This window comes from Melanerpes formicivorus, unplaced genomic scaffold (assembly GCF_026170545.1).
Source record: "Melanerpes formicivorus ecotype bairdi unplaced genomic scaffold, bMelFor1.0.p_v2 SCAF_160, whole genome shotgun sequence".
NCBI classification, from domain to species: domain Eukaryota; kingdom Metazoa; phylum Chordata; class Aves; order Piciformes; family Picidae; genus Melanerpes; species Melanerpes formicivorus.
Window position 1 is genome coordinate 391,979 of NW_027142512.1, and position 27,502 is coordinate 419,480.

General features: G+C 57.6%; 1 protein-coding gene across 1 annotated transcript in view; it reads right to left on the reverse strand.

The window, feature by feature from the left end:
• LOC137457128 (zinc finger protein 850-like) overlaps positions 1–27,502 on the reverse strand; it is a 386,697-nt gene that overhangs the window by 275,092 nt on the left and 84,103 nt on the right. Inside the window, 1 exon segment of the mRNA XM_068168928.1 lies at positions 5,908–6,706. Within this exon segment, the coding sequence (XP_068025029.1) occupies positions 5,908–6,706 (799 nt within the window).

A 27,502-nucleotide genomic window follows, 5' to 3' on the forward strand; every position in this document is an offset into this window, starting at 1 on the left:
GCTCTGGTATGAGGTGTCCCTGGATATGGCAGGGGGCTTGGAGCTGGATGATCCATGAGGTCCCTTCCAACCCTGACAATTCTGTGATTCTCAGTATGTCCAAGAGGTATTATCAGGTATTGGAATTCCAGTGAATGCCCTCCCCCCTCCAGCCCTTCCTTAGGCTTCTCAGGGCAGTTGCTGCACCCCCAGCAGTTGCTCTCATCAGCTCTCTGTGTTGTGTTCTGTGTCCATCCAGAATGGACATTTGCTACCAAGGGCTTTCTTTCTAGATTCAGGTGATGAGATTTTCAGTTCCCTTTCTCCTTCTCTTCAGTCTGCTGTTCCTTCTCCTGCACTAGTGCCTGCTGGGACAGGATCCATGTGATTAAGAGGAACCCACTGGCAATTTCTGGGGAGCCTCAGATTCACTAGAGGTGATCTGCACCATGCAATGTCCAGAGCAATGTGAACCCTACAGCACTCAAGGGAACAAATAGTTAGAGAGCAGCCCCATGGAGGGCCTGGGAGTTCTGGTGGGCAGCAAGTTCTGCATGGGACAGCAATGTGCCCTGGTGGCCAAGAAGGCCAATGGGATGCTGGGGTGCATTTGGAAGAGTGTGGCCAGCAGATCCAGGGAGGTACTCCTCTCCCTCTACTCTGCCCTGGGGAGGCCCCACCTGGAATATTGCATCCAGTTCTGGGCTCCCCAGTTCCAGAGGGACAGGGATCTGCTGCAGAAGCTGTGAGGATGCTGAAGGGACTGCAGCACTGCCTGATGAGGAGAGGCTGAGAGGCCTGGGGCTGTTTAATCTGGAGAGAAGAATTCTGAGAGGGCATCTGATCAATGTCTATCAATATCTGAGGGCTGGGGGTCAGGAAGCAAGAGACAGGGACAGCCTCTGCTCACTTGTGCCGTGGGATGGGACAATGGGGCAATGGATGGAAACTGCAGCACAGGAAGTTCCACTTCAACAGCAGGAAGAACTTTACTGCAAGGGTGACAGAGCCCAGGAACAGGCTGCCCAGAGAGGTTGTGGAGTCTCCTTCTCTGGAGACTTGCCAGTCCTGGCTGGATGTGTTCCTGTGAGACCTGCACTGGATTCAATGGTCCTGTTCTGGCAGGGGGACTCAGAGATCTCCAGAGGTTTCTTCCAACCCCTAACCCTGTGAATTGTCACAGGGCTCTGAATCCAAAGGAGATCCCAGTAGGAAATACCAAGGCTCCAGCTACAAATCATGAAGTCTGTCTGAGCTTCATCTTCAAGGATCCTTCTGAAGTCACCTTCCACTGCCCCCTTGGGCTCTTCTGGGCTCTCAGCTAATGCATCCATGTGGCAAGTCCAGCTGCCTTCAAAGCAGTGTAAGTTGTTCACAGAAGCTGAGAGGCTCTTTCCATTTCACTTGGAGGGCTCCTGATTGTCATGGGTTGAGTTGACTCTGCTGCTGTTATCCAGACCATGCTGCAGCCATGCCAGCCTCAGAAATGAAAGTGCTGGCTGGAGCAAAGGATGATGGGGCTTGAAGTTCAGATTGCAGCATGGGAGGCTCCCTGTTCCAGTTGCTGCTTCTGGGTTCTGAGATTTTTTGGGTGTTGGCTGCTCTGCTGGGATGGCAGTGGGACAGGGAGGGATAGGGGAGCAGCTCCCTGGTTTGGGCTTTTGCCTTGCTTGCTGCTGCTTGCTGCTGCTTTCCACTGTGCCTTTTCTGCACACAGGCTGAGGTCACTGTACTTTTGTATTCTGATGATCTGATTTGCTCAGGAAACTCTTCTCTCATTTGTTTCTGTATCAACACAAAGCGGGTTTGTGTGGTGTTCTTTTCCCCTCAGTTCTGTGTTGGAGGAGGCAGAGAGCATAAGCTGCTGGTTCAGCTGAACCCAGTACATTCCTCTTCTGGAGCCCAACGTGGGGCATGAAATCAGCTGCCTTAATGAGGATAGATTTTGGCAGGATTGAGGTAACAAAAAGAGAGAAGAGGACTCAATTAAGGCTTGAGGCTTGTTAACAGAGTTTGACAGAAGTTTTCTTTCCTGTGGTGTGTTCACTGTGTTGATGGATTTGCTTTTGGGGGCCTGATGAGCTATAGTCCTGTTTGTGCTGCTGATGGTGCTGAGTATTAGATTAGGGCAATGGTTCAGAGCTGTGCTGTCCACTGCTGGGCAGCTTGCTCTGGTTTCATCCAGAGCAATACAGGACACTCCCAAGGAAACCACTGTGAGATCTGCCCAGATGCTGGATACTGAAGAGTGGCAGGGGGTGGGGGAGAGAAGGAGCAAATTCTTAGACTGGTGGCCACCTCTGGTGCTTTGGAATTTCAGCCCTGACAAGGTGCAAAATCCTCCCCAGCTGGGGAAAGGTTTGGGAAAAGTCTGTTGTCAGCCTGGGAGTTCCTGAGAGACCGAAATCACTGCAATGTGCTTGGGCCTGGCCCATGCCTCTCGAGCCCTTCTCATCTCTGTGCAGAGGGCTCAGGGGCAAGAGAAGGTCTCTGGACCTACAGACAGTGCCACAGGCATGGCAGCTGTGTCAGAGAAGCAGCCTGTGCCAGGATCAGCTGCCCCTCGTAGTGAATGATGCTTATGACCAGGATTGTGCCCCAAATATTACCAGAACATGCTTCTGTGTGTGTGACTCAAACCCCCTTTGTCTTCCCTCCCTTCTGGAGTCATTGGGGGTGGGGGGGGCCCTTGGCAGCACTGGGTCCAGGTCAACAATCTGCCTGGGCATGTTTCCACCCCTATGGCAAACAAGGCCCAGGCTACATGTTTGTTTACCCTGTTTACAGCGTGTGCTTATGCTCATTTGGCAGAGTATCAGTTGATTGGTTAATTATTGTGTTAGCAGTGGATGCTGACTGGAGCAGTATTCTTTGGGGCAAATGGTAAATAGGAGTTGTTTGGTAAACAAGTGCCCCCCACGCTGGTGTCCGTGCCTATGCCTGCGTGCGTCTCTGTGCCGCTACGGTCCGCCTCGCCCGGGACTTGAAGCAGCTCCAGAAGGCCTCGCTGCACATTGCCACTGTTGCCCGGCTGGGGGCAGTGCCGTGCAGCGTGGGGTCAACTGCCGCATGAGCCATCGCCACGGGAGGAAACCATGGCAGCCCCTGTGCACCACCGGTCCTGAAGCGCTACAGCCCCCAGAGCGGGGAACCTTTGCCAGGTGCTGCGCTTCGTGGAGCCAGCGGCAAAAGCCTCTGAAGCTTCCCCTGGGAGGCTCCAGGACCTTTGTGCTCTGGGAGAAGCAGCAACCCCGCGGCACAGCCACGCGGTTGGCGCCGTTGTCTAGTTCCTCATGAGGGCACAGCCGTGCCGCGCTGTCAGGACTCTAAACACATCACCAAGGAAAGATTTCATGAGGTTCTCAGCTCGTGAGGAAGCCAAACCTTTGCTTTATAGAATTTGGGTTCAGGTAGTGCTGAAACTGTCCTGGGTTGAGGGTTTGCCGGTCACCGACCAACCCCTCCCCCACTGCTTCTCCAATCAGTTTCAACTCTAAATTCTAGAACTCATTTGGTTCGTCTGAAGTGCCCAGGCACAAACGTTCTGCAGAGGTGGTTCCACCAACCCAATACTGCTGCCTGTGAATAGAAACTAAATCCCCTGCTGCATAGTTTGTATATCAATAGACTACCAATATATCTATTCATTGATATCCTTGCTGCTCATTCCTCAGGGCACATCTACAACACTCCTGTAGGGAAAAAGAAGCCTACAAGGAAAGCAGCTGATCCTGCAAAGGACCAGGAGGGATCAGAGTCCCTATGAGAACAAGAGAAAGAGCCAGGGCTGCTGGCTTGGTTCTTATCTCTGGCTTTGGAAGATGACCAAGGATAAAGAGTGGATGAAAGAAGCAGCAGGCCCCAGCAAGGCAAAGGAAATCTCTGCTCCTCTATCCAGGCCTGTGTTTCAGCTGTGAAGGAACTGTCCCAGGATTTCCATTGGCTCCAGAAGACGCTTTTATTCCCCACCTGTACAGTCCTGTGTTTCAGCCATGAGGAGCAGCTGCTCCCCTGTCCAAGGGAGAGAATCTGGGAGGCACACAGCACAGCACACCCTCTGCTTTACTTGTGTGACCATGGGGAGGATGTGAGGAAGTGGATGGGAAAATCCAATCCAGTCCTGGCTGCAGGAGTCTATGACTTACAGGGGAATTGTCCCCCCAGAGATGCTGCCTCAGTTTCCAGTGGGAAATAGCCTAAAAAGAGCAGGGAAGCTGAAACTGCTTCTGGTCCTCCTGAAGGGACTCCCAAAGCATCTTCACAAGATGCAAGGGACCCAAGACAGAATTAGAGGGGCTCTGCCTCCAACCAGATGGAGGGGAGAGACAAATTGGTTTGTTGGACTGTACAGAACCAATGGCCTGGCAAGTTGAAGCCATGAGAGGATAAAGCTTTAGTAGATACAGGTGCCCAGAGTGCTCTGACACCATCAAAGCACAAACGGTGGAACCCATCTGTGTTTCTGGTGTGACAGAAGGATCCCCACACCTGGATGTGTTGGAAGCTGAGTACTGGGATGCAAGCCACAGTTTGCTTTCACTTGGAGGCATGGAAGGAGTCACTGGACTCAGTTGCCCCAGAGATGGAAACACAGCCCCAGCATTTGCAGCATTTGGACTGGGCATCGACTGATCCAGAATGTGCTGGAGCAGAGTGGAGCTGCAGAGCACCTGCAGTGAGCAGCCCTCTGTATACTGCAAAGCGACCTCCTGTGGAGTGAGAATGGACAGTGCCTGAGGTGTGCTGCTGATTGCTGCTGGGCATGGTGCAGGTGGCACAGAATGAGGGCTTGGGAATGTCAAAGGTTAAGCTGGAAATTTGCTGCCATTACTCCATCCTGCCTCATGCCACCTTCACAGGGACAGTGCTGGCTGGAGCAAAGTACTACAGGGCTTGAAGTTCAGATGGCAACATGAGAGGCTTCCTGTTCTGGTTGCTGCTGTTGGGTGCTGGCTCTCAGGTGCTGGCTCTTTGCTGAGAGGGAAGGCTGTAGGGGTTTAACTCCTGGCTGCTGCTGCTGACTGCTGTGCTTCTTTCTGCAAACAGCCTCAGGTCAGTGTGCACTATGTGATCTCATCTGGATTCAGCTCTGTTGATGTTGTCTCAAGTCCTTATCTCAACCCAGAGGGTTTTTTGATTCGGGGGTGTGTGTTATTTTTCCCTCACTTCTGTTTTGGGGGGAAGAAGCAGATTAACCTCTTCTCAGCTCTTCAACTTGTTCCAGCCCCACAGTGGAAAGCCAACAGAAGCTTTCTGAGTTCTTCCAAAGATCTCCATGAGCTTCCCCCTACACCCTCCAAAGATCCCAAAAGTCAGTCCCAGGACCATCCAAATCCCAAACACCTAAGATCACCTGAAAGCCCCTGCAGAATGCCTCTGAGATGCCCCTCAAGACTTCTCTGAGAGCTTCATTTTCCCCTCCCTGAACAGGGCACACAGCTCCACCCCATCCCTTGGGAGGAAATGCCCCCAAAATTCAGGCATTGAGGCAGAGATACCTGAAATAAAAGCAAACAGACAGGATTTGGGTAACTTTGGGGGTTTATTGAGACAATTGGTCAATGGACAGAGGATTTCTTACCCCAGGGAGACACAAAGCATTGGGGAAGAACCAGACAGACCCTGGGGAAGAACCAGACAGACCCTGGCGAAGCCCTGCCCATCTCCACTGGAAGCTCCAACTGTGCCGACTCGGCCCTGTAATTGTTCTCATTAGCAATAATTGGTGTTCAGAAGGGCAGGAAGGGTTTGTTGCTTCTGGTGTCCCCAGTCCCTGAGAACTGCAAAAGAAAAAGGGGTGATTTTGGTGCTGGGAAGGCCCTATCAGGGGTCATGATTACCCAACAGATTTTAGGTGGATTTATGCCGCCCCTCCAGTGCAGGTTGCTCTCAGTTGTGGGTGCAGCGGTGTTTGTTGAGGTATCCCTTCTGGGTGAAGCTCTTACCGCAATCAGCACAAGTGAACGGCTTCTCACCAGTGTGGGTGCGACGGTGAGCAATGAGATAGCACCTTTGGCTGAAGCTCTTCCCACAGTTAGCACAGGTGAAAGGTTTTTCACCAGTGTGGGCGCGGCAGTGAGCAATGAGAGTGCTCCTCTGGCTGAAGCTCTTCCCACAGTCAGCACAGGTGAAAGGTTTCTCACCGGTGTGGGTGCGGTGGTGGCAAATGAGAGTGTCCCTACGGCTGAAGGCCTGACCGCACGCATCACAGCTGAACAACTTCTCGCCAGTGTGCACACCACGGTGCTCCGTGAGAGCTCGCTTGTTGGTGAAGCTCTTGCCGCAGTCAGTACAGCTATAGGGCTTCTCACCATTATGGATGAGTTGGTGCTGGATGTATCGATTACTCGTGGTGAAACTCTTGCCGCACTCAGCACAGGGGAACAGATGCTCTCCAGTGTGGATGCGGCGATGGATGGTGAGAGTGGAGTTGCGTTTGAAGCTCTTGCCGCAGTCTCTGCAGCTGAAGGCCTTCTCACTGGTGTGGCTGAGGTGGTGTTGCCTAAGAGTAGAGATCTGCCTGAAGCGCTTGCCACAGCTGTGACAAGAGAAGGGCTTCTCTCCAGTGTGGGTGAGGCAGTGCTGGGTGAGATGGCCGCGCTGGGTGAAGCTCTGTCCGCAGTCAGCACAGGTGAAAGGTTTCTCTCCAGTGTGGGTGCGGCGGTGCTGGATGAGAAGAGAGTTCCGGCAGAACCTCTTGCCACAGTCACCACAAACGAAGGGCCGGGAGCCAGGCTGGGGGCAGTGGTGCTTCACTAGCTCTGAGCCAACTGGGAAGCTCTGCCCACACTCAGGGCACTGATTCAGCTCTTTGGGTGACACTGAGGGACCTGCTCTGGCTTCATCCTCCTCCATACCTTCCTCCCGCTCATCCTGCTCACCTTCACCATCATCATTATCCTCCTCTTCATAGTTGTCATTCTCAGCATCATCCTCCATCTTCTCCTCTTTTTCCTCCCCATCCTCCTCCACCTTGGGACTGCATATTGGCTTCTCCAACTTGATCTCTGGGTGCTGCTTCTCCTCCCAGCTCTTGTCTGGGTCCTTCTGTGAGGCCATACTGTGGCAGGAAGGGGTCACAGCTCTGCAATAGGGAAGATGGAAGCACCTGAGCCCAGGACCTCAAACTCTCAGATCCTGCCTGGGTCATGACACTCCCTGACTCCCAACACCCAGATGGAGAAGAGAATGCAGAGGGGACCTCAAACCTTCCGTTTTTGCCACAGTATGGGCACAGACCTCTAATACCTGTGCTGAGACCCCAGGTTCCTGTGATCAGTGCCCTGAGGTACCCTGGGACTTACAAGTGGTCTTGTCCTTCTCTCCTCGACCCTGGTGACATTGGCAGGGTGGTTCCCGGCCCAGACCCTGTCCTTTGATCTCCCCTGGCTCAGACAATGGAAGCAGCAGCACTGAATAAGGAACACCAAACCACCTCCAACCTTCTCCCACCACCCTCCACATCCAAACCCCCAAACATCACCTCCTGCTCACAACTCACCCCCAGTAGCCAGGAGCATTCCTCAACTCCCACAACACCTGATGTGCCTCAGAGCTCCTGGAGAGGTGAAATATGCTGGACAGGAGGAGGTGGAGGAGGCTAAGAGCTGCCCTGGGGGCCTAGGATCCTGCTGTCAACCCACTCTGGGCTTCTTACCTGTTGGGCTGCTCCAAGGGACAGATCTGCAAACTCTGCTCTTCCACAGCACACAGGGGCAGGGATGATGGAGAGAAAGGGACACAACTCCTGCCACAGAGAAGCAAAGGGCTCAAAGGAGAGCACTGACCTGCAAGGGATGGCTCAGCACCGCCCAGGACCAGGCAGCACAGCTCAGCCTTGCTGGGGGCAGCTCCCAAGCCCAGCAGCACAGCCACAGCACAAAGCCAGGGCTGCTCAAGATGGGAGGACTCAGCAAGTGCAGACTCAGCTCCTTGCCCAGCACACAGCCCCCAGCACACAGCTGCAGGCCAGCACCACAACACAGCTGCCTCCACACAGCCTCTCCCAGGCCTTGCCTAAAGCTTCCTCCCACTGCCTGCCCAGGCCTCTGCTGCCTGCAGCTGCATTTGACAGCAGATCTTGCCCTGGACCCAGCTCTCCTCCCTGGCCCTGCCCCCACCACACCCACTCTGTGCTCAGCTCTGCCCTGCACACCTCTCTGCTGCCCACTCCAACCTCCCAGAAGTTCCTAATAGCACCCAGAGAGCCTTTGAAATCTCACTGCTAAGATCCTTGGGGAGGTTTGAAGGAGGTTTTGTGTTCTCAAAACTCTTCAAATATGCCTGAGAAATCATCCAAACATCTTCAGAACTCCTCCAAAACATCTTCAGAAGTCACTAAATCCCTTCAGAACTGCTCAGAAACTCAGCTGGAGTGCACAGAGCCCTGAGGCTGAGGCAGATCCTGGGACCAGGAACCTCTGGGGATGGGTTTTGCCCTGGGCTGGGGGTTGGGGTGGGGTCTGTGAGGCTGCCTGTGGGGTTGAGGGGCAAGGAGTATTCCCGGGGTTGGGGAAGGGTTTGTGGGGTTGGGGGTCAGTGGGTCTGGAGGAAGCTCTGGGGGGAGATTGGGAGGAGCCCCTGGGGCTTGACTTGGGAGCTGCTGGGGTTCTGCTGGTGGTGTCTGTGGGGTACAGCAGCACTCTGTAAGGTTATGTGATGGGGGATGGGCAGTTATGGGGGGCTGTAGGTTTCTGGGGAGGTTTGTGGGGTTGGGGGTGGTCAATCTGGGTTGGGAGGGGCAATCTGTGGGGTTCTGATGGGGGCTGTGGGATTGGATCCCTGGGGGCTAAGGGTTGCAATCAGGATCCTTTGGAGCTCATGGGGGGAAACCTGTGGCTGGGATTGGAATCCACTGGGGCTGGGGGGTGGGGCTGGGGGGTTCTGGGGCTCTGGAATGTTTGGGGGTTTGATGGGGCCTGGCTGACCCTGGCACACTGGGTAGGGCAGGAGCCACCTGGGCACCACAGGCCCTGATGTGTCCCCAGCTGTGCCCCCACCCAACAGCAGCTGCAGGAGGGGCTGGGGGTGGATTCTCCCCCTCCAGCCAGGACAACAAAAGGCTCAAGGCCAAGGGGGAGAAGCTGAAGCAGAAGCTGGCAGCCAGCAAACACAATCTGGGGGTGGGAGGGTTGTTCTGGGCAGGGGGGCTGTGGATTTGGGGTGATTCTCCGCCCAGCTCTGCAGAAGGCCCAGCACCAGGGGCAGGCACTGTGCTGCCAGCCCAAGGGCTGAGGCAGGAGCACCCCTGGCTGCTGGCCCAGCACAGCCAGCTGCAGGCATTGGCACTCTGGGGGGGGATAAAGCCCTGAACCCCCAAACAGCCTCCCCCAGCTCCCTGTGCCACCCCAGGCAGCCCATGCTGCACCCTGCCACAAGCAGGAGGAGCCCAAAATGCCCCCAGGGAAACCACAACAGCAGCCTGAGAGCTCAAAATGCCTCCCTGGCACCCTCAGTTACCTCCCTGCACCCCAAAGCTATCCCAAAGGAACCAACAATGGTCCCCAGCACCCAGGCAGCAGGAAAGGACTCCCCCACCCCCAAGGGACCCAGCACTGGGGGGGGCCTGTAGAGGGATTCTGGGGGGCAGGGCCCATGGCAGTGCCATTTGGGACCCTGCCTGACCTGGGGGCAAAGAAGACTTGGGGGGGCAGCAACATTTGGGGACCCTCCTGTTCTTCCCTCCCCACTCCAGCTGGGCACTCCTCCAGTGCCACCCAAGTTGGGGACCCCATTGCCCTGGGGGTGCCCCCCCCACCTCCTGGCCTCCTCTCACCAGTAGCCTTTCTCTCCAAATGGGGGCTCCTGCCCAGGAGGCCACCCCAGCCCCAAGCCCTGGGCTCACAGACCAGGCCAGGCCAGGCTCTGAGGTGCTCTATGGCCAAGCTGAGTCCAGCACCAAGCCACTGCTGGACTCCCCTGGACTCTTCCTTGGACCCCCCCAGCAAGGGCAGCGCTCAAGGAGGTGTCCTGCAGCTTGTGCAGGGCTGAGAGCAGCTGAGGAGAGAGGGGAGAAGGCAAAGAGAGGGCAGAGAATGACCAGCAGAGAGCTCAGCACCACCCCAGGCTCCCAGCCAGGCTGCCAAGGTGCTGCTGGGCACCCACCGGGCTTGGCTGGGGGCAGGGCACCACTGCCAGCTGCAAGTAGCCAAAGGGGCAAGCTGGGCACACAGGGCACACAAGCCCAGTGCCACACCCCACGCTCACCACCACCTCTCCTGCACACAGCAGCCCCCACAGCGCCGCTGCCACCTCAGCTCTGCTGCCAGCCCAGCCCCCAGCACAGGGACACAGGGACACAGGGCCAGGGACAGCCCCTGCAGCCCACCAATGGCTCCGCCTGCAACACAGCAGCAGCCAAAGGGGGCCTGCAGCTGCCCCCACCAGGGGGAGGCAGCAGCACAAGGAGCCCCACCGAGCCCCCACCCCAACCCCACCCGCGGCCCCGCAACCGCACAGACCCCTCCCAGAACAGCACAGACGACGCTCACCGACCCTGCACACCTCTGCCCTACCCCACAGCCCCCCCACAACCACCCCCAACACCGCAGGCCCCCACAGCCGCACAGAGGTCCCCACAATCACAACTTGCCCCTCCCCCAAACCGCAGGGACCCCAAGCGCCAAGCTTGCAGAGCTCCCCTGGACCTCACAGAGCCACCCCCACCCCGTACCCCACTGATCTCCTCCATATCCCACGGACCCCCAACCACATATCCGCAGAAGTCCTCCAACCAAACCCCACCGATTCCCCCTAGATCCCCGCAGAGGCTACCCCCCCCACCCCAGCCCCACCGACCCCTGCCCCACAAACCCCTCCCCAACCCAAGCGACCCTCCCGACCCGTCGCAGACCCCCAGAGAGCATTCCCTGATCCCCACCCCACCACCCCCAACTCAGCCCCAGAGACTCCCTCACCCCACCTGGACCCCGGGACAAGGGGGAAGCAGAACAGCAGAAGGAGAAGGAGGAAGAGCTCAGCGCACAGGGAGCCGCCGGCCCCGGCAGGCTGCTGGCGAGCAGAGAGCGCTGCGAGGGAGACCCCGGCCCGGCCCCTCCGGCTGCTGCGGCCACGTGGGACGGGGAGCGGAAGCAGGGAGCAGTCTGGAACAGAAGCCCCGCCCACGGCCGGGCAGCCTTAGCCAATGAGAGGCGGCGGGAGCGCGGCAGCTCCTCCCCCTGGGCGCTGCCGAGGCCCAGCCAGGAGCTGCCCCTGCCGGCCGCGGCCGCCATTGTTGCTGCCCCGTGGGGAGCGGCAGCGGGGCCGGAGCGCGGGAGAAGTGCCGGAGGTGCTGGCGGGCGAGCGGCAGCTGCCGGCTGGTGAGCTGCGGCGGGGCGGGAGGGGCTGAGGGGGCCGGGGAGCGCTGAGGGCGGCGGCAGCGCAGCGGGGAAGGCTCTGGCTGCGTGGGGCTGCCGGGGGCGTGTGTGGAGTTGGGGGTCGGGAGGGGCGCGGGGGGCAGGGGGCTCCGTGGGGCTGGGGCAGGCTCGGGGAGGGTGAGGAATTGTTCTGTTTGGCTTTGGCCAGGGGCAGGGGGGTGCCGGCGGGGCTGGGGGCCGCGGGGTTGGCTCCTGAAGCTCTTGGCTGTTTGCAGTCTGTGCTGTGCAGGATGTGCATTGGGACAGCAATGGGGGGGGGGCGGTGAGGTGTCAGAGAGCGGCCGGGAGGGACGGGGTCCAGAGTGCAACTCTCATCCCAGCCCTGCTGCCCGCACTCAGCACCAGGCGGGGCTGGCCCTGGCACTGGGGGTGGGAGTGTGCTGGGGCGATGCAAAGGGCTCCGTGGGGATATCGATGGCTGTGGATCAGCTTCACCTCTCTCTGAGCTGTACAACTCCCCCCAGAGCCGAGAGAGCCAACAGCAGTGCCCAAGGGAGCGGCAGCGGTGCCGGAGCGCTGCGGGCGGCGGCAGCGGAGCGGGGAAGGGTCTGGGCGGGCCCCGGGGCATGCTGAGAGCCGGGGAGCGTTGAGCTGCTGGGCCCCGGCGCTGCGCGGGGCGTGCGGAGCTCAGCCTTGAGGTTTTCCTTCCTGCCTTTGTCTTGGAGTCCCCAGGTTCCCACTGCCTGCTGCGGAACCTCTTGGGGCTGCCTCCAGCCCTCGCAGCAGCCTCTCTCGGGTTGCACTCAGATTGGTTTGGTCTCAGGTTGGCTTTGAGCTTTTTCCCTTAGGCTGTGAGCCGAACGCAGCTCAGGAAGAAAGTTCTGACTGCAGGCTGGAGAGAGAGGACTTGGGGCCGCAGGAGGAAGCTTGAGGAGGGGTTTGGAGGAGCCCAGAGCGCTTGTGCAGGGCAGAGACACAAATAGGTGCCTGAGCCATAGCCGCCCCCAGCGCTCCCCGGCCCCGCAGCCCCTCCCGCCCCGCCACACCTCACGACCCCGCAGCTCTATCGCGACAGTGCTGTCCGCGCGCACAGCCCAGGCACTGCTCCAGCGCTCCGCAGCCTCTTGCCAGGAGGCAGCCACAATGGTGCCCGCGGCCGGCAGGGGCGGTTCCCTGCTGAGACTTGGAGGCGTGGTTGGGCTGTTTCGGCGGCTCTGATTGGCTGCGGCTGCCCGGCCGTGGGCAGCAACAGTGGCGGCCGCGGCCGGCAGGGGCAGCTCCTGGCTGGGCCTCGGCAGCGCCCAGGGGGAGGAGCTGCCGTTCGGTCGGCGCTTCTGATTGGCTAAGGCTGCCCGGCCGTGGGCGGGGCTTCCGTTCCAGACTGCTCCTTGCTTCCGCTCCCCGTCCCACGTGGCCGCAGCAGCCGGAGGGGCCGGGCCGGGGTCTCCCTCGCAGCGCTCTCTGCTCGCCAGCAGCCTGCCGGGGCCGGCGGCTCCCTGTGCGCTGAGCTCTTCCTCCTTCTGCTGCACTGCTTCGCTCTTGTCCTGGCGTCGAGGTAGGGTGAGGGAGTCTGTGGGGCTGAGTTGGGGGTGGTGGGTTGGGGATCAGGGAATGCTCTCTGTGGGGCTGCTAGGGGTCGGGAGGGTCGCTTGGGTTGTGGAGGGGTTTGTGGGGCAGGGGTCGGTGGGGCTGGGGCGGGGGGGGAGCCTCTGCGGGGATCTAGGGGCAATCGGTGGGGTTTGATTGGGGGACTTCGTCGGATATGTGGTTGGGGGTCCGTGGGATCCGGGGGAGATCGGTGGGGTACGGGGTGGGGGTGGGTCTGTGAGGTCCAGGGGAGCTCTGCAAGCTTGGCGCTTGGGGTCCCTGCGGTTGGGGGAGGGGCACGTTGTGATTGTGGGGACCTCTGTGCGGGTGTGGGGGTTTGGGGTGGTCGGGGGGGGCTGTGGGGTAGGGCAGAGGTGTGCAGGGTCGGTGAACGTCGTCTGTGCTGTTCTGGGAGGGGTCTGTGCGGGTGCGGGGCCGCGGGTGGGGTTGGGGTGGGGGTCTGTGGGGTTCCTTGTGGTGCTGCCTCCCCCTGGTGGGGGCAGCTGCAGGCCCCCTTTGGCTGCTGCTGTGTTGCAGGCGGAGCCATTGGTGGGCTGCAGGGGCTGTCCCTGGCCCTGTGTCCCTGTGTCCCTGTGCTGGGGGCTGGGCTGGCAGCAGAGCTGAGGTGGCAGCGGCGCTGTGGGGGCTGCTGTGTGCAGGAGAGGTGGTGGTGAGCGTGGGGTGTGGCTTGCAGCAGAGGCTGCTGTGGGGGTGTGTGGGGGAGCCCTGGGGGTTTGGAGGCTTTGTGCTGGCAGGTGCCGGGCGGCTGCTGTGCTGAAGGGCAGCGGCTGGGCTGAGGGCCAGGCGCGGGGGGGAGCTGTGGGCAGGCTGTGTGCTGGGTGCCGTGGGGGTGTCAGGCGTGGGTGCTGTGCTGAGCCTGAGCTTGGGAGCGCCTGGGGCTGGTGTCAGCTGTGGGGCGGTTTGGCTGTGCTGGGGGTGGTGGCATCCAAGGCCTCTGTGCTCTGCAAGCTCTTGAGGCACAAAGATTCCCTGGGGGGTTGCAGAGTGGTTCTCAGTTTCTCTGCAGGCCTCCTGAGCACAGAAAGGCTCAGGGCAGGAGGAGCTTTTGCTGTGTGGCTGCAGGCTGAGAGCTGTGCAGAGCTTTTGTCAGCTGTGCTGGCAGGAAGCATGGTCAGAAGCAGACTGCTGTGCTGCAGCTGCTCTGCCCCTGGGGAAATGCTTGCTGGCAGGCAGCCAAATGAGGCTGAGCTGTTGAGTGTCTGCTTGTGGCTGAGGAACTGCATTGACTTGGACTGAAAGGTTTGGCTTGGGCTGGGGGCAGCCTGTTGTTGATGGTTTTGGTGGTGAGAAGTCCTGCAGCTTCCTTGGAGGAGCTTCAGCAGAAGCCAAAGCAATTCCCTTGCTGCTCTTTGCTGTGCAATGAGCTGGGAAGGGAAGGAAATGATTGCTGCAAGTGAGCAAAGCAATTGCAGTGCTCTGCAAGTCTCAGCAGTGCTGTGTCCAGCAGGGCCAGGGCAGGGATTGTCCTCCAGCCCTGGGCCCTGGGGAGGCCACCCCTGGAATGCTGGGGTGAGTTTTGGGCCCCTGACTCCAAGAAGGACTTTAAGGGTCTGGAGCAGGTGCAGAGAAGGGCAAGAAAGGTGTGGAAGGGTCTGGAGAGCAGGGCTGAGAGGAGCAGGTGAGGGAGCTGTGGGTGTTTAGTGTGGAGAAGAGGAGCCTGAGGGGAGACCTCTTGGCCTCTGGAGCTGCCTGCAAGGAGGCTGCAGTGAGGTGGGGGTTGGGCTCTTGTGCCTTGTCTTAGGCGCTAGGAGGAGAGCAATTGGCCTGAAATTGTGTCAGGGGAGGCTTAGGTTGGAGAGGAGGAGGAATGAGTTTGGTGGCAGAGTGGTCAGGGCCTGGCAGAGGCTGCCCAGGGAGGCAGTGGAGTGGCCATGGCTGGAGGTGTTGCAGCAAGGTGTGGCCATGGGGCCATGGTTTGGTGTCCCTGGTGGTGTTGGGGCTGGCAGTTGGCCTCAGTGCTGAGAGAGGTCTTTTGCAGGCCAGGCAATTGTGTGGCTGTGTGAGGAAGCTGCCCCAGAGCAAATGCATCTTAGGTGCTGGAGGTGCTGGGCAGAATGGGAAATGGGAGAGAGTCCTGTGGAGAGGGGAAAGGTTTGGGTTTTGCCTCTGGGCTCCTAGTCTGCCCTTGGCACTGCCTGGGATTCTTGCAAGCAGTGCTGTCAGCTGGAGCCTTCTGGGGTCAGTTGGTGGTGTGCTGAGAGGGCCCAAGGGAGGTGAGGCTTGGGAAGAGAAGTGGTGAGCAGGGAGCTTGTTGGGTTGTGGGTGGCCAAGGGGTGTGGGTGTGGCTGAGAGGTGTGGAGTGCAGGAGAGCCTTCAAGGCCTTGTGGTGTTGCTGGAGCTGTGGGCTGAGGAAGTGCTGCTGCCAGGCAAGGGCTTGAAGGAGGTTGAAAGTCAAGTGGTGTGGATGGCTTGGTGTGGGGAAGTGTTTGGCTTCTTGTGGGCAAGTGAAGCTTTCCTTGTGCAGGAGGAGAGTGAGAGCCTGGGCTTTGCAATCCCTGGGGCCCTGGAGCCCTTCTGGAGTGGTTTTCTTCTGCAGAGCTTTGCAGCCCAGCTGCAGGTCTGCTGTTGCTGGAAGCTGTTGCTGGTTGTTTTGTGCAGCCTTGGGTGTTGGATCAGTGTCTTGGCTGAGTTTGGTCCTTTCTCTGGTGGCCAAGTTGAGGTCCCTTTGGTTTTGGCAGCTGAGCACAGCTTGAGGCTTTTGCTGCAATGGTTTTTGTGCTGGCAGCATTGTGTGCTGCCAGCTGGAGTGCTGTGTGCAGCCGTGGTGCCCCCAAGAGGGGCAGGAGGTTGAGCTGTTGGAGGGGGTGCAGAGGAGGCCCTGGGGGTGGTGGGAGGGCTGTGGCAGCTCATCTGTGTGGGTGATCTGTGAGAGTAGTGTCTGTTGAGGCTGTGGGGAGAGGTTGGAGCAGCCTTGTGGTAGCTGCTGGGGGCTGCAGGAGAGCTGGGGAGGGACTTTGGTGAGGGGCTGGGAGTGATGGGCTGAGGGGGAGTGGATTGAAGGTTGAGGAGGGCAGATTTGGAGTGGAGCTTGGGAGGCAATAGTTTGGAGTGGGGGTGGTGAGAGCCTGGAGCAGGTTGGGCTGGGAGGTGCTGGCTGCCCCCTCCCTGGAGGTGCTGAGGGTGAGGTTGGATGAGGGCTTGAGCAGCCTGGTGTGGTGGAAGGTGTCTGTGGGCATGGCAGGGGGTTGGAGCTGTCTGCTCTTTGGGGTCCCTTCCAGCCCAAAGCATTCTCTGGCTGCTTGAATTTGGACACTTAGCAGAAGTGCAATGAAGGGACCTTGAAATAAGGAAAGTTGTGAAACTGGCTCTGAGCCTGGGGGCTGGCTGTGAGCTTGGGAAGTGGTTTTGGTTTTATTTTCTGGCTCTTGAGCTTGGGGTCTGGGTGTGAGCTTGGAAAGGGGTTCTGACCTTAGTTGCTGGCTCTGGGCTTGGGGTGTGGTTCCTGACCTCAGGGCCTGTCTCTGAGGTCAGGGGCTGGTTCTTCAGCTTGGGAAGTGATTCTGAGTGTCAGTTCTGTACTCAGTGGTGCCTCCAGCAGTGAACCCTCTCATCTACAGCCTGAGGAACCAGGAGCTCAAGGCTGCCCTCAGCCAACTGATCCCTGGATGTTTTCAGAAGCAATAAACTCTTTGTCTTCTCTTGCAGAGCAGTTCTGATGTTATTCAGTGCAGTCCCAGCCTGGCTGCCCGAGTTGTGGCTGCTGCTGGTGTTGTTCCCCTTGTGAGAATGTTGTTCCCACACAAATGTCTTTCTTCAGACCATTTCTGGTTCAGTGTTGTCCTCTGTGCTGTGACACAGAGGCTGCAGACATGAGGAGCTGTGCTCCCTGGGTGTTCAACAATAAAGTACCCCGCTTCTCTGTTTTCCTTCCTCTTGAGTTGCTTGTCTGAGTTGCTTCCTCCAAGGCTTCTGTGGAGCTGCAGGGCAGTGCCTGTGTGCAGAGGTGGAGGGGCAGAGTCCCACCACAGCAGCAGTGCCAGCGAGCCCCAGAGCTTGTGCTCTTCTCAGCTGCTCTTTCTTCCCTTCCACTCTCTCCTGCTGAGCCTCTGTGCTGGGGCAAGGCCTGAGTGCTCTGGCAGCTTGGGCACTGTGCTGCTGGGTGGCAGTGCTGGGACTGCAGGTAGGGGCAGGCCAGGGCTGCTCGTGGGACAGAGCTGTGCTCCAGAGCAACACTGCCATCAGAACAGCTTGGGAAGTGTTCTGATTTTAGTTGTTGGCTCTGATCTTAGCTGCTGGCTCTTGGGCTTGGGGTCTGGGTGTGAGCTTGGAAAGCAATTCTGACCTTAGTTGCTGGCTCTGGGCTTGGGGTGTGGTTCTTGATCTCAGGGCCTGTCTGTGAAGTCAGGGACTGGTTCTTGAGCTTGGGAAGTGGTTCTGACCTTACTTCCTGGCTCTGAGCTTGGGAGCTCAGTCTGCACTTCAGATCTAGGTTCTGGATCTTAGTGGCTGGCTCTGAGCTTGGGGGCTGGCTCTGCATTTCTGATCTGGATTCTTGTGCTTGGGAGCTGACTCTGACCTTAGTTGCTGGTTCTTGAGCTTGGGGGCTGGGTGTGAGCTTGGCCCCTGTCTTGAATTGAAAATGTGAGAGTTCAGGCAGTTGGAAGTTGAAGCTGAGCTGCTTTGCACTGCAGTGCTTCAGAGTTTGTGGTGCTCCAAAGGCAGATCTCAAAGAGCTGCTGCAAGAGTTGAGCTGAAGTGGCACAGTGCCCTGCAGAGGCAAAAGCTTTTCCCTGCCAGTCAGCCATTGGAATCCTCTCCCCAGGGCAGTGGTGGATTGCCCTGCAGGGCAGAGTTGGAAGGCTCAGCTTGGCAGGGGGCTGGGCCAGCTCCTTTCCAGGCCAGTGTCAGCTGGCAAGGTTGGAGCAGCTGAGCCTTGGGGTCCCTTGCAGCCTGGCATTGTGTGGCAGCAGAGCTGTGCTGCTGGTTTTGAGGGCACTTGGAAAGCTTCTGGAGCATTTGTGCCGAGTGTGCAAGACATCCCTGAGCCTAGCAACTCCCTCAGCTCTCTTCAGAATGAACTCTGCAGAGCTGGAAGAGCTTTCCAGGAATTTGGCAGAGGTTTGGAGGAGTTTGGAAGGGATTTTGGTTCTCCTCCTCCTTGTCCTCTTCCTTGTCCTCCTCTGCCTCATCTTTTTCCTGCTCTCCCTGGAGGCTGCCCTTAGACTCCTAGAATCCTGGAGTGGTTTGGGTTGGGAGGGAGCTGCAAAGGTGCTGCAGTCCAAGCCCCTCTGCAGTCAGCAGGGACATCCTGCACTAGCTCAGGTTGCCCAGAGCCCTGTCCAGCCTGACCTTGAACCTCTGCAGGGCTGGGACCTCAAGCCCCTCCCTGGGCAACCTGTTGCAGTGTTCCAGCAGGCTCCTGATGCAGAACTTGTTCCTCACCTCCAATCTCAATCTGCTCTGCTCTAGTTTGCATAAGCCTGCAGGGACAGGACCAGAGGCAATGGCTTCAGAGAGTCCCTCTGCAGCCTTCTTGTAGTCCCCTTCAGGTACCAGAAGGTCACTCTTAGGTCTCCCCAGAGCCTTCTCTTCTCCTCTCCAGGCTGATCACCCCCAGCTCCCTCAGCCTGTCCTGGTAGCAGAGCTGCTCCAAGCCCCTGATCATTTTTGTGTCCCTTCTCTGGACCCTCTCCATCAGGTCCATGTCCTTCCTGTGTTGAGGGCTCCAGAGCTGGCTGCAGTGCTGCAGGTGAAGTCTCAGCAGAGCAGAGCCAAGTGCCAGGATGGCCTCTGTCCATCTCTGCCCTTGCTGCTTTTGGTGCAGCCCAGGCTGCCCTTGGCCTTGTGGGCTGCAGGCTCCCTCTGTCTGTTCCTGTCCAGCTTCTTGTCCAGCAGCACCCCCCAGTGCTTTTCTGCAGGGCTGCTTCCTATCCCCTCCTCCCCCAGCCTGTCCTGATTGTGAGGATTGTGCCAGGCCAGGGGCAGGACCCTGCCCTTGCTCTTGTTGAAGCTCAGGAGGTTGCCCTGGGCCCCCTCTGCAGCTTGTCCCCTTGAGCTCCTCCAACTTGTTCTGCAGGATATTACCTTAGGTTTCAGGAGGCAGAGAGGCTCTCTTTGAGCCTTGTGAAAGGAGTTGATGCCAAGCTGTGGCCAGAGGGTTGGATAGAATTGGGCAGTTTCCATGGCTGTGCTGTTCAGAGCTGCATCCTACAGTGCAAAGCATCCAATCCACAACAATCCATAGTGTGCCTGGGCCACGGGAGCCAAGCAACCTCCCTAGGCCAAAGCTTCCTCCAGAGCTGCACCAAAGCAGGCCAGAACCCCAGGCCCCAAATGCCTTCCCCCTCCCCCATGCCTCTCTGCCCCTCCTCCCCCATACCCAAGAGCTGCAGTTACAGCTTCTGGTAGGCAGCTCCCAGGTGAGCCAGGCCGCTGCAGGCCACAGTTGGCAGCATTGCCAAGGCCTCAAAGCTCCTCTGCAGAGAGAGATCCCAGAAGCTGTTGCTGGGAGCAGAGAGGAAGGGCAAAGGAGGTTGGAGAGCCTGTGCTGTTCCTTTGTAGAGAGTGGGTGCAGGCCTTGTGGGAATGAACTAAGCTAGATGACACTTTGTGGTGTCCCTCTGGACTCTGCTGTCCCTTCTGGAGGTCTCTACTCTCTGGTGTAAGACATCCCAGTGCCTTCCACCCACCACAGGGATTCTTCTCCATGCTGTCATCCAGGGGCTTCTGTTGGGCCCTGCTGGCTGTGTAGATCAGCCCTGGTGACATTGTAGGACCCTGGGGACTCTTAGAGGGCAGCAAGTGAGTGGAGATGGAGTACTGGATGGAGAGATGGAGGGTGAAGGTTGCAGGGGGTGGGAGGGCTTAGTTCAGCAGCTGTGTGGCTCTGCCTGGCTCCTACCTCCAATGGTGCTGGCAGCAGCTGACCCCAGAAGCTCGAAACCCCAAATCCTGCCTGGCTCAGGACCCTCCTGCCCTGTCCCCTCCTGACATCCAGCACAGCCCAAGCAGGCACTCAGGGCTCCTAGCCACACAGCCCAGCCATCCCCCATGGCAGGAGTCACCTGAGGTCTCACTCCCTCTCTGTCCCCCTTGCTCTCATCAGTTGCTGCCTGAGGTGGCTGCAGGGTCCCTCCCCAGCCCTCATCTGTAACCCCCCCTTGGCTTGGTGCTGTTCTTTCAGCCCTCCAGCTGATCCCAGCCTTTAGTCTCAGGCCCCTTCCATTCTTGTGCTGCTGCTTCCAGCCCAGTTCCTTAGATGCTTCCTCAGCCACAGCATTTTCCACTCCACCCTTCCAGCTGCAGTGGCAGTGGAGGTGGGGGACACAGGGCCATGGGACAGCCAAGGCAGCAGGGCCATGGATGGGCTGAAAATGGGGGAAGAGCCAGAGAATGGTCAGGCAGGAATTAGGCCTTGTCCCCCCAAGAATGAGAGAGGATCCAGGGCCCAGGTGGCAAATGTGTGTGCAGGGAATGGCAGAATCTGGCAGCATTTGAGGAGCTGAAAGGAGTGAATTGTGCTGCAGCTCTGCCTGTGTCAGCTGGGAGATGAACAGCAGCCCATGGGCACTGTGCCCTCCCATCAAACCTCATTTTCTCTTGGGGATGTGGAGTGGCAGCTCCAAGAGAACTGCAAAGAGCAAGCTGAGAGAAATGGTCAGGGAGAGAAGGAAGCCAAACCCTTTCCACTGAGTCCCTTTGGTCTGCAGGTGTGTGAAGGGTGCTGGAGGTGTGAGGTTTGGGCAGGAGCCAGAGACTCCTCCAGCATCCCAGTGAGGGCTGAAGAGGTTTAGCGAGAAGCTGCCCAAGTCCCTTCCCCCTTTGCTGCATCTGCAGAGATCATGAAGCTCCCTTTGTGTGTGTCCTGAGGGCTGCTGTTATCTTCTCTTGGGGAGTGGGCAGCAGAGAGGTGTGTGCAGGGCAGAGCTGAGCACAGACTGGATGTGGTTTGGGCAGAGCCAGGGAGGAGAGCTGGGTCCAGAGCAAGATCTGCTATTAAATGCAGCTGCAGGCAGCAGAGGCCTGGGCTGGCAGTGGGAGGAAGCTTTAGGCAAGGCCTTGGAGAGGCTGTGTGGAGGCAGCTGTGTTGTGGTGCTGGCCTGCAGCTGTGTGCTGGGGGCTGTGTGCTGGGCAAGGAGCTGAGTCTGCACTTGTTGAGGTCTCCCATCTTGATCAGCCCTGGCTGTGTGCTGTGGCTGTGCTGCTGGGCTTGGGAGCTGCCCCCAGCAAGGCTGAGCTGTGCTGCCTGGTCCTGGGCAGTGCTGAGTCATCCCTTGCAGATCAGCGCTCTTCTCTGAGCCCTTTGCTTCTCTCTGTCAGGGGCTGAGACCTCTCTCCATCATCCCTGCCCCTGTGTGCTGTGGAAGAGCAGAGTTTGCAGATCTGTCCCTTGGAGCAGCCTAACAGTTAAGAAACCCAGAGTGGGTTAACAGCAGGACCCCAGCCCCCAGGGCAGCTCCCAACCTCCTCCACCTCCTCCTGTCCAGCATATTTCACCTCTCCAGGAGCTCTGAGGCACATCAGGTGTTGTGGGAGTTGAGGAATGCTCCAGGCTGCTGGGGTGAGTTGTGAGCAGGGGATGATGTTTGGGGGTTGGGATCTGGAGGGTGGTGGGAGAAGGTTGGAGGTGGGTTGGTGTTCCTTGTTCAGTGCTGCTGCCTCCATTGTCTGAGCCAGGGGAGATCAAAGGACAGGGGCTGGACCAGGAACCACCCTGCCATGGCCACCAGGGTCGAGCAGAGTAGGACAAGACCATGTGTAAGTCCCAGGGTGCCTCAGCGCACTGATCACAGGAACCTGGGGTCTCAGCACAGGTATTAGAGGTCTGTGCCCACACTGTGGCAGAAACTGAAGGTTTGAGGTCCCCTCTGTACTCTCTCCCCCAGCTGGGTGTTGGGAGTCAGGGACTGTCATGACCTGGGCAGGATCTGAGGGTTTGAGATCCTGGGCTCAGGTGCTTCCATCTTCCCTATTGCAGAGCTGTGACCCCTCCCTCCCACAGTATGGCCTCACAGAAGGACCCAGACAAGAGCTGGGAGGAGAAGCAGCACCCAGAGATCAAGTTGGAGAAGCCAATGTGCAGTCCCAAGGGAGAGGAAGTTGAGGAGGAAAAAGAGGACAAGATGGAGGATGCTGCTGAGAATGACAACTATGAAGAGGAGGATAATGATGATGATGAAGGTGACCAGGATGAGGGGGAGGAATGTATGGAGGAGGATGAAGCCAGAGCAGGTCCCTCAGTGTCACCCAAAGAGCTGAATCAGTGCCTTGAGTGTGGGCAGAGCTTCCCAGATGGCTCAGAGCTAGTGAAGCACCACTGCCCACAACCTGGCTCCTGGCCCTTCGTCTGTGGTGACTGTGGCAAGAGGTTCCGCTGGAACTCTCATCTCCTCCAGCACCGCCGCACCCACACTGGAGAGAAACCTTTCACCTGTGCTGACTGCGGCCAGAGGTTCACCTATCGCTCTACTCTCATCCAGCACCGTCGCACCCACACTGGAGAGAAGCCCTTTTCTTGTGACAGCTGTGGCAAGCGGTTCAGGCAGCTCTCTACTCTTAGGCAACACCACCTCAGCCACACCAGAGAGAAGGCCTTCACCTGCAGGGACTGCGGGAAGAGCTTCAAACATAGCTCCACTCTCACCATTCATTGCCGCATCCACACTGGAGAGCATCTGTTCCCCTGTGCTGAGTGCAGCAAGACCTTCACCACGAGTACTGAATTCATCCAGCACCAACTTATCCATAATGGTGAGAAGCCGTACAGCTGTGCCGACTGCGACAAGAGCTTCACCTGGAAGGGAAACCTAAAAGAACACCGTCGTGTGCACACTGGCGAGAAGTCTTTCAGCTGTGCTGAGTGCGGCCAGGCCTTCAGCCGTAAAGGCTCTCTCATTGACCACCACCGCACCCACACCGGTGAGAAGCCGTTCACCTGTGCTGACTGCAGGAGGAGCTTCAGCCACAGGAGCACTCTCATTGCTCACCGCCGCACTCATACTGGAGAGAAGGCTTTCACTTGTGCTGATTGTGGTAAGAGCTTTAGCGAGAAGCGATCCCTCAACCATCACCGCTGCACCCACACCAGAGAGCAGCCTGCACTGCAGGGGAGGCATAAATCCACTTAGAATCTGTTGGGTAATCGCGGCCCCTCTGAGAGGGCCTTTCCAGCACCAAAATCATCCCTTTTATGTCTGCACTTCTCAGGGACTGGGGACATCAGCAGCAACAAACACCTCCTGCCCTTCTGAACACCAATTATTGTTAATGAGAACAATTACAGTGCTGAGTCGACACAGCTGGAGCTCCCAGTGGAGCTGGGCAGGGCTTTGCCAGGGTCTGTCTGGTTCTTCCCCAATGCTTTGTGTCTCCCTGGGGTAAGAAATCCTCCGTCTGTTGACCAATTGTCTCAATAAAACCCAAAAGTTACCCAAATCCTGTCTGTTTGCTTTTATTTCAGATATCCCTGCCTCAATGCCTGAATTTTGGGGGCATTTCCTCCCAAGGGATGGGGTGGAACTGTGTGCCCAGTTCAGGGAGGGAACAATGAGGTTCTCAGAGGAGTCTTGAGGGGCATCTCAGAGGCATTCTGCAGGGGCTTTCAGGTGATCTTAGGTGTTTGGGATTTGGATGGTCCTAGGACTGACTTTTGGGATATTTGGAGGGTGTAGGGGGAAGGTGATGGAGATCTTTGGAAGAACTCAGAAAGCTTCTGTTGGCTTTCCACTCTGGGGCTGGAACAAGTTGAAGAGCTGAGAAGAGGTTAAGCTGCCTGTTCCCCCCCAAAACAGAAGTGCAGGAAAAATAACAGACACATGAATCAAAAAACCCTCTGGGTTGAGATAAGGACTTGAGATAAGATCAAAAGGGTTGAATCCAAATGAGAACCCATAATGCACACTGACCTGAGGCTGCTTGCAGAAAGAAGCACAGCAGTGAGCAGCAACAGCCAGGAGTTCAACCCCTACAACACTCCCCCTCAGCAAAGAGCCAGCACCTGAGAGCCAGAACCCAACAGCAGCAACCAGAACAGGTAGTGTCTAATGTTGTAATCTGAACTTCAAGCCCTGTAGTACTTTGCTCCAGGCAGCACTGTCCCTGTGAAGGTGGCATGAGGCAGGATGGTGTGGAATAATGGAAGCAAATTAACCTTTGGTATTCCCAAGCCTTCATTCTGTGCCATCTGCACCATGCCCAGCAACAATCAGCAGCAGGCCTCAGGCACTGTCCATTCTCACTGCACAGGAGGTTGCTGTGCAGTACACAGAGGACTGCTCACTGCAGGTGCTCTGCAGCTCTATTCTGTTCCAGCACAGTCTGGGTCAGTCCATACCCCGTCCAAATGCTGCAAATGCTGGGGCTGTGTTTCCACCTCTGGGGCAATAGAGTCCAGTGACTCCTTCTATGCCTCCAAGTGAAAGCAAACTGTGGCTTGCATCCCAGTACTCAGCTTCCAACACATCCAGGTGTGGGGATCCTCCTGTCACACCAGAAACACAGGTGGGTTCCACCACTGTAGGTAGTTAGGCTCCAGTGGCCAGAAGATCTCGCGTTGTATGGGAAGATAGGGCCCCTCTCCTGATAGCCAATAGCGTTTAGTTTACAGTGCAAGCAGACGGAAGTGACATAAACCTCAGTTATATCGTGTAGTGTCGTTCACTAATAAAGGCCATTTGCCGTCCACCACATTGGTGTCTGCGAGCTGATGGACTGAGCAGTCTGGGGTTGGCCGTTCCTGAACCAGGTCGCCACACCTATGACAGGCAACAAGTGGTGCCGAAACCCGGGAATTCGCCTGGAATCAGGTGAACAGCGGCTGGAGCGGCTGGACCAGCCCGGCGGGGAGGACGCTTCCGGACCAACAAGGAGGATGGAAGCCCTTGTGAAGGTCGTGTCTCAGTTACATAGGCAGTGGGGTATTGATTGTGAACCCAAAGATTTTATTCTCGCAGTCGCGAGGCTGTTGCAGCTTGGGGTCATAAGCCAGCCGGTGGACATTCTCCACCAAGAAACGTGGAGCAGATGCACTGAAGCGCTAGCTCTGGAGATGATGTCCTCAGGCTGTGGGAAGGACCTTAGGTCATGGGGGAAAGTCGTGTGGGCTCTGCAGGGGGCCAGGCAGGAGAGGGGGATCTGGAGGGCGATAGGAGACTGTTTGTCGGCCATCCTGAGGTGGGGAGTCGGGGCAGCCATGCGGACTTCGCGTCCCCCAGACGATGGCAATTCTGCCGAGCCTGAGGAATTGCGGGAGGGCAATGTGCCCCCGGAATCCCCGAACCCTGACCCGCTCGTGGAGGGACAGAATCAAGCCAAATCCTTCTGGGGTGAGTTAGCCGAGGAGGCCTGGGGTGCCGCGGGGAAATCGGAGTCTGAGGACGTCTGGGCCAGACCTCCGCCATATGCACCCCAAGATGGTGCCAAACGAAAAGGGGAAGGGCGGGGCGAGCATGCCCCCGGCGGGAACAGGGAGGAGGCGCTACAACCAATAAGCGCACACAAACGGGACGGGGAGGAGAACGAGAAGGAGAAAGGTGGTGGGGGCGAGCCAAGCAGGGAGGAGCGGCCCGCCTGCGAGGGAAGTGGGCGGGACTGGAGTGTGAGCGAGGGGTGGAAAGCCAATCAGAACGACTATTTGGAAAAATACCTTTACAGAGCAAACCCCCCACTGAGCAGAAGGCGGAGCGAGCCAAGAGGGAGGGAACGGCCCGCCTGCAAGGGAGGTGGGCGGGGCCAGGGCCTAACAAAAACAGTACTGGAATTCAGAAGTAGACGGTCAGTTGAGTTCCGACTCTGGGTCAGACACTAGCTGGGCCGAGTGTCTCACAACTGATTCAAAGTCAGAGGAGGAGGAGGTAGGGGTAGATGGAGTCAAAAGCCAAAGTATCCCCATCCACTATAAAGAGGGACCACGAGGGGGAAAAATTCCTCTCACGGATTGGAGGAAAATAAAGATTGCATGTGCCGATTGGGCCCCAGCAGCCACACTAGCGTTCCCGGTCCAGGTGACGGACAGGGGACAAAGGGTCCACACGCCAATAAACCCTTAGGATGTGCAAGCGATTGTTAAAGCAATTGCAGAGAAAGGGCGTAATTCTGCCATGGTCTCCACCCTCATAGATGGGGTTTTTGGGGGAGATGACATGCTCCCATTTGATATAAAGCAAAACTGTAGATTGATGTTTGATGGGGCAGGGATGATTGTGTTTAAACAAGAATGGGAGGACAACTGTACAAGGCAACTAGCTCAAGTAACTGGGGCAGATCACCCACTCTACGGCTCCAGCCTGCAGCGGCTAATGGGTACAGACCCAACAATGATTACCCCCCAGGCACAGGCCCGAGGCCTGCAGGCCCATGAAGTTATGACAACTACTCGTGCAGCTAGAGAGGCCATTCGCACAGCCTCTAGAGTTATCGCCAAGCCATCGCCATGGTCCACAATAAAGCAAAACGAAAGTGAGAGCTACACGCAATTTGTGGATCGCCTCCAGGCAGCGCTCGACTCCTCGACCCTGCCAGAGGAAGCAAAAGGCCTGGTCCTTGCAGAATGCTTACGTCAGCAGTGTAATTCAAAAACCAAAGATATTCTACGATCACTGCCAGTGGGGTCAAGTCTCTCAGACATGATTAAGCATGTCGTGAATGAAGAGCATCTGGCCCCAATTCAGGTGGCTGCTCGCACGGCAATAGCTAATGTGATGGCATGTTTTAGATGTGGCCAGGCAGGCCACGTGGTGGCAAACTGCCCTAGGTTGGGGGATTCGCCAACATCGTTTCCCCCACGCCAGAATCAACCCAGAGGACCGTGCTGGGCCTGTGGAAAGAAAGGACATTTTGCTAAGGAGTGCAGATTTAAAAACCAGGGAAACAGGGTGGGGAGAGGGCACACGGGCCATGCACGGCCCTCTCCCACTTGGGACATGAGGCGGCCCAACTATGCCAACCCCAGCTGGGGCGAAGCACTCCCGAACTCGCTGCCCCCTTGAGAAGCGACCAACTTTACGGCCCAACCGATGGTCCAACCAAATCTGCCTCTACCTCAGGGACATCAAGGACCGCCCCTTGGGGGCGAGACATTAGGGTGGCCCTGGCAGTAAAGTATGACAACCCGCCAGTGGTGTGGGGGATCTGTTCTCTCTATAATGCCCCCATGGCACCACCATTCATGTCCCCTTTTGACTGACACAGGAGCAGATGTTACAGTTATTCCTGAGACAAATTGGCCTCCATGCTGGAAATTGGGAGATGCCCCCATGGTGGGTGGAGTTGGGGGATTGACCCGAGCTCGGAAGAGCGCTCAATTGGTAGCAATTACAATTCACAGTGAAACGGGACCGGAGAAAACCATCACCCTTTTTCCATATGTCATGTCAGGAGTCCCACCCCTGTTGGGAAGGGACGCTCTAGCCCTATTAAAAGCCAGGGTGACAAATTTATTCTAAGGGCCACTGCCGCACACCCACATCCACCAATTAAACTGATGTGGAATAAAACTAATGAAAGCTGTGAGTTTCTGTTCACAGGACCGGATCATTGGACACCCCTGTGACCCATATACCCCAGTGGCAAGAGAAGATGACGAGCTGGCAAGTGTCCTGTCCAAGCCTGGGAGTTCCACACTGGCAGAATCCAGAGAACGGCAAAATAGCCTCCGCAGAGGG